Source organism: Barbus barbus (assembly GCF_936440315.1).
Source record: "Barbus barbus genome assembly, chromosome: 41".
NCBI classification, from domain to species: domain Eukaryota; kingdom Metazoa; phylum Chordata; class Actinopteri; order Cypriniformes; family Cyprinidae; genus Barbus; species Barbus barbus.
The window spans coordinates 21,170,694-21,182,560 of record NC_136719.1 but is presented as its reverse complement, the minus strand read 5'-3'; the positions used below and the strand labels follow the sequence as shown (position 1 = coordinate 21,182,560).

Genomic DNA, 11,867 nt, shown 5'->3' with positions numbered 1-11,867 from the left:
TACTAGCGAGCAACCCTGTAAAGTTACTTTTACCACGTGATATGATGGCCCAATGGCATGGGGCGATGTAGTCCCCGGATAAGGAACCACAGCTTTCGCAAATATACCTTCAATTTTCCGCCATTGTCCGCGAAGTCTTTCAGTCTCTCTATCCCTCTCTCTCTCTCTCTCCCTCTCTCTCTCGCTCTCTCTCTCCCCCTTTCTCGCTCTCTCACACACTCATACACAATGGCCAAATCTTCTCGGATCATGCCACAGCACCTAGAGATGTTTCTCAGTTAACTTGTGCATGTGCTGTTAACCTTATTGTTTTTCCCCGCTAATTACACTGTTTATAAAATATAACAATCAAATAAAAAAAAAAAAAATCCATCACATTTAAACTTCAGTAACGGATCAGATTTAGGCTACTTAACTACTGCTAATAGCCTAATTACACAACATATCCTGTACTATTTTACCACGCTTTTATTACAGCAAGTTAGCCCCCTTAACATAAAGGCAAATAAATATTTTAGAATGAGCATATTTTCTCTTATCTCTAATCTGTATATGCCAGTTCAAAGCAAATTTCCTGGATAATTGGCACATAATATGTCGTTACCCCTATTATTTATATAGGCTACAGTTAATAAAATAACCAAGTGAAATACGGCAGAAATTCTATTTATAACTTACGATTCCACGACTTCAGGCGAAATGTGGAGGTTAAGAGCAGATTTGGTGCTTAATTAAGCTATAAAGGCTTTAAATTAACCGTTTACAGCGATGGCATACATCATATTTCCGCTTCTGTACAATTTTGGCTAAGTATGTTTGTCTTCATGTAGTAGTCCTGCTCATTCAAACTCCTCTACTTATGATAGTAAGCACACACGACTTTCATGCAAAGTCACGTGCCTCTGATCGAGATGAATACAATCCCAACTTGGCTTTTGTGGCTTTTACGTCGCCCATGTATTCCTGTAGAGACGTATTTGCGATTTTCATGTTTTGGACACAAATTCGGTTCTACAGGGTACATATAGACGACTACTGACAGGCCTTTCTTCTATTGGAAGTTTTGAAACAGAATTCAAAATAAGTACAAAATAAGTCTTAGACTGTGACCTGTTCACCATCTTGAATAGGGGCCAAAGCATTTTCTGGGGAAAGGTTTCTGTTTGGCATCTACAATATTTGGTCAGAATAAATATTTAGGGAACTGGTACAATAATATATTTTTTAGTAATATTCGTTAGTCGTTACTTAAAAAAACCGGAAAAAAATAAAAAAAATAATTTCTTTGCTTTAATAGTTTTAATTAATTTTTTTTTTTAAATTATTTATTTTTCATTTGCTCAAAAACAATATGGCAGTAAAACTACAAACAACAAACTACTTTTTTCTTTAAACGCATTTGGAAATGCTGTTATTTATTTAGAATCACATGTATTTATTTATTTAGAACAATTTATTAGCCTTTTCACATGCACAACAAACACATTGTTCCATTCAACACAAATTGTTTACGTTATGACAGAATTAATGTCATAAGAAATAGATTTTTTTCGTTGAGGTTAAATGTGTTTTGAAGAGTTCTGCTTTTTATATATTTTCCATGTCACATTTCAACACTCCAATAGGTCAAGTACACTCTTAAGGTGCTTCAAAAGGTTCTTTAAGCGATGGCATAGAAGAACCATTTTTGGTTCCACAAAGAACCATTCAGTCAAAGGTTCTTTAAAGAACCATCTCTTCCTTACCTTTTTATAATCTGAAGAACCTTCTTTCACCACAAAGAATCTTTTGTGAAACAGAAAGGTCCTTCAGATGTTAAAGGTTCTTTATTGAACCATATAGACAAAAAAGGTTCTTCTATGGCATCGTGAAGCACCTTCATTTTTAAGAATGTAAATGATATTGAGAACATAAAAGAAAGAGTGCGTGGGCATGAGAGGGGAAAATCAATTTCTACTAAATCTCGAAAACAGGAGCACCCACTTGAATATTCCGTCTCAAACATGTTGTGCACAAAGCGGACACGTGACAGCACTGATGAAAAATAAGTTTCTTTTGTTCCTTGGGGTTTATTGTGCACGCTATTACCATATGACCGCCCGGTAACCTGCAAGACCGTGCCCTGCATTTCTCTCCTCAGTTTAGCTATCTAAACAGGAACAGATACGAAACAAATAAGGAAACAAACAAATCAAAGAAAAGTAGAAAAACAGGAAAGAAATTCTAAACTTTTTAGAGTCCATGTAGGCTATATATAAGCAGCAGAGCCCACATTTTCAAATCCAATTTTCAACCCACCAGAGAAAAATAATAATTTTTTATTTTCCCCTAAATATATCGAAACCAAACAAACAGCCAGGACACAACTCTTTAACAAATGAAATGCTCGGAAACAGCCGTTTTACCTTATTTCAAGTCTTTTATTTTACTTCGAGACTCTACAGATGTGACAGGGATTTTTTGCCCACCCCCACCGGGCTGAAAACGCCCCCATCCACCCACTCGGCACTGTGTTGCGGACGCATTTTAATATTAGTTAGACAGCCTGACCCGCATTTCACCCCTCGCGTTCGACTCGTTCCAATAGTTCACTGCCAAGGAGTTATTGATGAGCGAAAAGCGATGAATTCCCTCTGCACATAAATGGCCTCAGATCCTGCACCAGCTCAATAACTAGTTATAATGTAGAGACTTCCAAAAAGCTATAACCGCCGGCGAATTTGCCTGATGATTCATTTGTATATAGGTGATTCTCCCCAGAGACAGGCAGACATATAGATAGACAGACAGACAGACATATAGATAGGTAGACAGATAGGTAGACAGATAGACAGACAGATATATAGATAGGTAGATAGACAGACATATAGATAGATAGATAGATAGATAGATAGATAGATAGATAGATAGATAGATAGATAGATAGATAGATAGATAGATAGATAGATTTCTTTATGTAAAGGTGTGATTTTAGATGGAAGGATATGCCAGTTGTCCAAAACCAGAATCTATTGTGTGTACGCTGAACGAATGACATTTTAGGCCTATAAGATATTTAATGTATGCCCTTTGCAGTAATTTTGAATGATTCCATTTTTGGGCGCATATTTCTTGTCAGTAAAAAGTACAAGGCCTTTATTATTATTATTATTATTATCTTTCTATTCTTAAGCATTTAAAGTCTGATTTAGGTTTGTTCTTTTATTTTTACTCTTGATTGTGCAAGTTTTCTTTGTTAAGAAATCATGAATATGATTTTACAGCATTGATTAATTATTTGAGGTGGGATTAATTTATGAGTTTGTTGTTCGTCTGTTCTCTGTGAACAAAATAGCCTACGTCTTTTATTTATTTGTTATTATTTTTTACGTTATTTTATAATTATTTATGTTTATATAATTTATTTTTGTTTATTTTATTTTAAAGTTTAACATGCTTAAAACAGGTGAGTCGAGTTACACATTTAATTTTGTTTTTATATTTTAATGTAGGATATGTAATAATTTAGTTTTATTTTAATGTATATTAAAATATGGCGTTAGATTACACCATATGTAAATAAATAGACGATGTGTATTAACATTTATTGTTATGTCTAGCCTACATTTTTAAAATATTAAAGAGAGCTTATTGGCTCACTATAGCACGACAAACAGCTTAAACTACAGCTGCTTGCCACTGACACATTGTTCGCCGCTATTGTCAGGGAACACTGCCCTCTGTGTTTATACGCAGCGAAACAAGATGGGACAAGAATATTATAGCCTACTACAACAAGAAAATAACGGTAAGACTTACCAATGCAACAATGAGGTCCTCCTTGCCCTTTACGTTCCCAATTTCCTCATGTGCTAAAAAGAAAGCAATTTAGAAAATAAAAATAAATAACTTAAATGTACTTGTCTTCTCAGGCATGTAAGGATATCCTTCCTAACAATATAAAGCGTCTGACACAGATTTACAATAATCGAAATGCTATGCACTCTTTCAATATCCTGGTAAGTATTTAAATTACAAATTCAGTAAAGTTTATGTAATCAGTAAAAAAAAAAAAAATCATGCATGAAATATGTCTACCAAAATTGCAACTCAATACAAAGTTGCATATATTAATCTGACACCTGCATTTAAATGATTTACTGTTAATTATGTTTTTAGTACAACTTCTCTTTGTCTCTCATTGAGGGTGAACTGTCCAAAGGCACCATCCTTTAAAGTAGGACAAGGCTATGTATTTAGCACAGGTTATTTTCAGAACTATTTCCTTGATGAATGTAGTTATTTTTGCAACAATGGAGGACCTAAAATGAATTCCTACTTGGTCAGGTTATCATGACAATTCAGAATAGATTTTTTTTTTAAAGAACCTGGCATGTTTTCTTCTTTCTGGTTTACAGCCTCATAGTATAAGAAAATTAACAGCATGTAAATGTGGGCATACTGTGAATTCACATACAGTGTTGGGCCATCGAATTATTAAAAAATAATTATCCTGAATGTTTACCTTAATACTAAAGCAAGGAAAAGAATATAAGAGCAATGTAATTAAATAGCATATGGTGATATTATATACAAAGAGAGGGAAATATAGCTGTTTTTATGATGTTCAGTATATACTCAATGCTACAATTATCCAAGCTCAACACTGGGAAAAAAGGAACATCTAAACACTATGGTATAATTTCAGCCAAATGTAAACTGTGTTTAGTCATAAAATTCCTGTATTAAAGTCAAAGTATTTGCTATTACATACCAGTGTTTTATTGTAGAAAATGCAGCTCATGTTGTCATGACCAAAGGTTTCCTCGATAAATCATAATCTTGACACTCATTTATTAATAAAACCACCAGTCCAAGTACCAACTTGAGTTTTGTTTTTCATTCATTCACCTCACCCATCACTGAATGAAGAAGAGTTTATCCACAAAGAGAGAACAAAGGTACTGTTTTCTATTTTTAAAATGCCTGACAGGAACTGTCTACAAACAGAATGTGAATTGTTCCAAAATTGAAAGCATTGCCTTGTTTATTTACTCTGCATGCCATGGCATGATTTCCAACTCTTATCATTTACTCATTCATTCTGAAGGTATCTATGTATTGAATGAAACTGCTGCTGTTTTCCATGTATGGGTAGTTAGATAGTAATCTAGTAGATGACAAAAAAATAATAATATGTTGAACCCAGAATAACCTGCACTGGGAGAGACAAAACACAGGAATATAAAACTATTGCCCCCTATTGGCAGTTAATGTTTTGACACAGTATTCAAAGACTTGATGATAATATAAAAAGATGCACAAATAGGCTTACTAAAAAATAGTGAAGCTAGATTTATTCTTTATTATGAATTCATTTTAATTTAAGTGTTTCCCTCTCTCATGTACAACAATTATTATACAATAAAATGTTTATCTTTTCATAACAGCGGACATTTACTGATTGTGTTTGTGATGGTTGGTTGTACCACAGTATACACCACATGACCCATTTATTCTCTGAATGACTAACCATTTTCCAAACCCTCACAAAACTGTTGTGCAATGCTGCATATTTAACATTATATTGATTAATATTCTAGTCAGTGTACAAGAATATTATCCACCTCGATCAACCTTTGCGTAAAACCTGCACCTACTCTTTGAGCCAAAAATAACAGATATCAGCTATACACTTCTGCTTTGATGTGATAAAAACAGTGGAGTACATTCATAAGATGTCAATGTCAGCATTGTTATTCTTAAATAACTGAATAAACACAAATATGAACACAACATAATCTGAGAAAGGCATCTATGTAAAATAATAATAATAATAGTAATAATAAAGCAACAATTTAAAAAAAAAGGGAATTTTTTTAAAATGTAATTGTTTAAATGTTTCTAGATTTCTGATTTATGGGAAATAAGGACATTAAAAATTAAAGATATGAATGAAAAATTATAAAATTCTTGAATATATTATAAACATTCATATATGTGTGTATAATTCACAACAATAATGATTTATTACCACCAATGGATTGGTAAACATGGATGATTTCATCTATGTTTTTGTTAGAATATCAGATAAGATTATTTCTTATTTCTTATAGACTATTTCTTGCTTATACAAGTAACTTTATCAGCTTCAACTTAATAGCAACTTTAACTTAATACTAACTGAAGTTCTGTCAAATTCAATATTTTACAAATGACACTTGATAACAGCTAAAAACCCCTCCTACTGCTTTTAATAAATTGGAAAAACACACACAAAACAAAAAGGCATTTCTTTGAGCCTGGAGGAAAGGACTTTGGCAAGCCATGGAATTTACAGCTCAGCAGTATTTACAGCCAGACACAGCCTTACAAGACAGAGCTAGGTCTGGTCTTTACACTCTATTGTTTTCTGTTTGGATACCACAAAATGCAATCTAGGATTTATATTGAAACTGTGCAAGTAATTTTGTGAAATATTTGCAAATCTGACTCTTATCATATTCACATTTTTTCAAAATAATGTCTCTCTCTTTTTTTCTTTCTTTTTTTAAGACAAGGTAAACTGAACTGAAATGGTAAAAGACATAAAATGAGGGTACATTAATTGCGATCCACAGTTTTCTTGATTAAAACTCTTTTGAGTTTGTGATTAAAGCTGCCTTAACAATTTTTTCTTTTCTCAGCTGCATGGCAAAAAACAAACTAAATTTCAGACCCTCATAAAACAAGTAATGTTATATCTATATTTTCAACTCAAATGTCCTTTCCTTAAACTTTTTATTGTTTGTTTGTTTTTTGAATTGTATTGTATTGTATTGTATTGTACAAGTCACAATCCTTGCACAGCAAAATGGCCTGAATGAGTTCATTAAGCCAAAACTGAGGCAGTGGTTCTTTTTATTTAAATTAAGTTCTCAAAATATATCACAGGCCTCCACAACAGCAGTATGAAGATGGCAGTGGAGTTTCCTCTCAGCAAAGATCACAGTGCACAGATTAAAGAGAACATTGTGGATGAACAGAGCAGTCTGACTTCTTCTGTTTCCAAGTACAACATCATAAAGTAAGATATGGCTTAAACTTTTCATACCATGATTATAATGGTCAAGTGGAGCCTCATCTGTCAACTAAATACCACTGAATATCCGGTGTTGAAAACTGACAAATAACAGTGGTATAAAAATGTCATATGCTTTGTACAAAATATACTTTCTCATTTGCCTTTGAACAATTTAGAGTAATTTCAAGTGGTATTTATTTATTTATTATTTTTGGTTAATCATGTGACTCTACCTCACCATCCTCACTGCCCTGTACATGACCCCACCACACAACACCACATCTTCTCTGCCCTGCACATGACCCCACATTATGTCCGATCTAAAGATCTATGTTCTGCGCTCTCATCTGCAAACCAATACAAGATCACTTAGCTTCTCACAGTCCTTTCACCTTCAATTTTAACACAACATACGTATCCTTGGCACAAACTAAGCACTTTTCGACGCACAAAAGTGGGATATTTTTATATACGCACATTCTGTGATACCGGATCACAAATACTTAGGTGCATATAAATTACGATCCAAGACAAAGTTTTTACACATGTACAATGCTTTTTTGAGTATATAAGAATCATGATATACAGAATTAGATTTGAAGCTCTTGCCAGAACAATAATTCTATATCAATGCCAAATTAACAGTATTATACAAATGCACAAACACTCTAGACTTTGAAATTGATCAAAACTGAACAGATGAGGACACATTTGCGCATCACTTGACACAATTTCTCCATGAACTATTGAATTATATCCTTGATTAATTCCCGAGGGTGTTGCGGAGGAAAGTACATATTTAATTAAATTGAGGAAAACAAGATTATTAACTTACTGCAACCGCCTGGGATCCATTTGGGAGAGTCGAACTTCTACAGACCCTGACGCGAGTACCCCACACTAACAGGCTCTAAGCCGTTCTCTCAGATAAGACTAGCCAACAGCTGCGATTACGGACAGTTAACATTATATATGATGTAAATATATTGAGGGTTTGTCAGGTCTTGCAGGCCATAAACCCCACTTTAATGACCCCACGTGCTCTTCCTGCACCACTCACTGGTCCTGCTTTGGGCAATTGGCATAAATAACCCTCAAAACTTCAAAATACGTGGCAAGAGAGCTAAAAAAAGAGGGGTTTGTGTAAAAAGCAACATAGTAACCACAGTAACTCGCAATGTGGCCCATTCGGTCAAGATAGCCAGTGTAGAAATTGAAAGAAGCGTGGAAATTTACATTGAATCTCCAATATAGGTGAGTGAGACGATTCTAAAATGAAAGCACTTTTGAAACAGTAGTATAAATTGACTAGCTGCCTATTTTTATTTTCAGATTAGTGTGTACATGTTAACAGTCATACTTAATTTTTTAGAAATATATGTTCCATGGCATTCCAAATAAGTTACATCGAGCACGAAGGCATGAATTAAAAACTAAAATATGTCAAACAAACAAGAAATGAGCCTGAGTGTAGAACGAGCCAGTCGAAAATGTGCATTTTGTACATGCAGGCAACGCTCTTGTGTCCTTTGTTTGACACGGGCCTGGATTACATGATTTCGGCGCATAGGGTGACTGACATCATATGTCTCATTATCTAAATGACAAATTTCAATAATAATGTAGTAGCATGAGCAATTCACTCTTAACCTCTTTAATTTTGTGCTTCACACGATGGACGATTAATAACGCTGCTGCTTATACTGCAAATGCATTTTCGAAAAATAATTCGTGTATTCACAATTTAGTATTTGATTGACTATCTTATTGTTTTTATGAGTTCTGTGTACCAAAACGTCACTTTGAAATGTTTGTGTAAACTTCCGCCGATCTGTTAAAAAAGGAAACAGTTGTCAGTGTCTGATGGGTGAGAGGAAGTGCTGTAAAAGTTTATTGGGGTCATAAAGTTTTATGTGCCTCCGTTTAAGGGCTACTGTAAATAAGTGACCAGAGCGTTAAAGTTCAATCATGTCTCATCAGTGGAAGTATACACATTCAGACTTGGTCCTCGATGGACACACAAATATTTATCAAAATCATATTAAATTCACGGAGAACGATTTTCTCTCTTAACTCTGCACGATTTATCAAACGGGCCTTGAGTGCAAAAATGCACTGTGTTAAGAAAGACTCTGTTCTTGTTGTTGTTCCTGTTGCTCCAACAGACAAAAAATAATCTTAACAATATTCTTTATGGTTAATCAAGTTTATTTACAATGATATCACATTGGACGTTTTATTGGACACAGATGGCTTTTAACCCAGAAGTGAGGAAACTTTATGATATGTTGCCACTATTGACAATTTAATCTTATTACTGTAATAATACATCACTGACTGGAAAATTATCGATGTGGCTTAGCAGTGAAACATCGAAAACAAACGGTTGGAAAAACAGAAATAATGGATCAGAACAAATGCGGTTCACTCAAAAGTATGTCGTGTAGCTTGTTTGGTATGAGAGGTATCAATAAGCCACTCCTTACAGTCGTTACAGGATGCCCTATATATGCTCCTCAAGTGTATAGAAACAAAAGTCAAGGAAAAAAATAGCCCCCAAAAACATAGTCAGTAAAAAAGTAAAATGTTCTGTTTGCACAGTATTTAAACAGACATAATGGTCAAGAGAAAATTACCATTTGGCTGCTGGCTGACAGACAACATGATACACAGCGATTAATATGACACTATAGTTGTTGCATTATCATCATGGCGTGAAAGTACAATGGATAAAAAGACAAATCCCATCAAAAAGCAAAATGCAATGGGCAAATTGATGAATGTTCAAGCAAAGCACCACATTATTTGCACTTACATTTAAGTTAACGTAACTGGATGCAGGCCTTGGTATTGATACAAGTGATTTTAGTAAAGCATATTCAAATAAAGTTTAAGCTCATACATTATTCAAATAAGTACCTCCCGCACTCTGGGGAGGGAGCACTATCAATAAATATTGAAAATATGGACATATTCACATAACAACATGATACTGTAGACAAATGAAAGACATCAACTGTTGTCAACAAGACAATCTATTTTAAATCGTTTGTTGCTTCAGTACAACTTAACAGTGCCTTTATTTTCAAACTGAAGCCGTACACCACGTTATTATAGTCCTCCTTTCACTTTCAACTTTGAGTCCTTCTTCCACTTCATGCGACGGTTCTGGAACCAAATTTTAATTTGGCGCTCGTTCAAGCAGAGGTTATTGGCAATCTCGATACGTCTGCGACGTGTGAGGTATCGGTTGAAATGGAACTCTTTCTCCAACTCCAGAGTCTGGTACCGGGTGTAACTGGTTCGTGACCTTTTACCATCAGATTCTGAGGTGGCATCAGAAAGATATTGGGTTACCTATATTTGTCAAATTTGATCGACTGTCGTCCTCATGCATATTATTATTAAATTAAGTTTCATAACCATTGATGAAGTTGCCACCAAACACAGTTCATAGAATGTAATATGAAAACATCAAGCATTATGAAATCCAAAATGAAAACAGTGGACAGGTGGTATGACGCTAATGTTTATTTATTCTGAAATAAGAAAATGTCATGCACAGAAATAACACACACGTAATGAAATAATCATAAGTGTGAGAAGGCCACGAGCATGTACTGACAAAATGTTGTAAAAGCTGAGCAAAAAAGACACTGCGATTGCAATGCCTCAGTATTTAGAGAATGCAAATTGACATAAGAGTTTTGCTGTACTTTGAAGAATGCAACGGGAAACAAAATGCATGTGTATGCAAAGATTCGTTTGAAATCCCACTTAATTTAGCCTAAATAATATGTAAACTCCCTTTAATTCTTAAAGCATGAAATAATACGTAAATTTACATGTTATGATTTTTGTGCTTTTCTTAACCAATTATTTCTCCATAAATTTGACCGGAGATCACCTCTTCGCAGTAACAGGACAGGTTTACGAGCAATAGATGCCTTTGCCATAAAATTTACGGCCGCTAGTTTTATTATTTCCTGCGATTGGCCTATAAAACTCGAGAGGAAAAATATGGAGCGACAAAACAGGGTAGGAAGGAGATGCAATGACGAGGATGAGATGCGTGCAGTTGTCCTCTCTTCTAAAACAAACTTTAAACGTAACTTTACCGTGGCTCATGTGTAGCTTTGTCATCCACGGATAAATCTGCGGCTGCGACTGGTTCTGACGCTGAGTCGAATTGGTTTGTTGCTTTATCGCTGAAGTAGTCTCCATTTTGATATCGTCTGTGCGGCTCTTGCCGCTGGGCTTCTCCATAACTTCCATATTCCCCTCGGCTTTTTGGCTCAACAGTCCGTGACTGAGGGGGTTGTACCCTTGAGTGCTTACAAAGCTACGAGAGCCCTGAGCTGAACAGGACTGTGTTCGCTGAACTGCTGCGCTGCTCCTTGCACGGTCGGTTGTGTTTATCGCCTCCCGTTTCAAAGAGTTGGAAAGGATTTGAGAACTGAACGATCCGCCGAGATCAAGTCCTTCGTACGCGTAATTGGACTCGTGGAACTCAGAGTGAGCTCCATAGTTGCCAAAACTGTGCATTCTACAAGAGGAGGCGTCTTGCGTTTGCTTAGAAAAAGACTTTCCAACGTATGAGCTCATTCTATTTCCAAAACAATATAACCTTGGAGAGACTCACAAAAAGCACTCGGTCACGGCAGAGACGAAATCAGCTAATAAAGTATACATAAGTTGTTTAGAAGTTTTATTTGTTTATTGGGCTTTATTTGTATTTCTAGAGGACGTTAGGCTTGTCCTAAAAAAGAGCAGGATTTATAGGTGGAGGAAATCATTTCCTTTTTTTTCTTGATGCGACGTGTAA

The 11,867-nt window shown here is 35.0% G+C and overlaps 1 protein-coding gene across 1 annotated transcript; it reads right to left on the bottom strand.

The window, feature by feature from the left end:
* Nucleotides 1-10,153: 10,153 nt before the first annotated feature.
* Nucleotides 10,154-11,647, bottom strand: LOC306860901 (homeobox protein Hox-C5a-like; the record flags this gene model as incomplete). The annotated part of the gene is made up of 2 exons (XM_079402913.1): nucleotides 10,154-10,368; nucleotides 11,161-11,647. The coding sequence occupies 2 exons, from the start codon at nucleotides 11,645-11,647 to the stop codon at nucleotides 10,154-10,156; spliced, it is 702 nt and encodes a 233-aa protein (XP_079259039.1).
* Nucleotides 11,648-11,867: the final 220 nt, after the last annotated feature.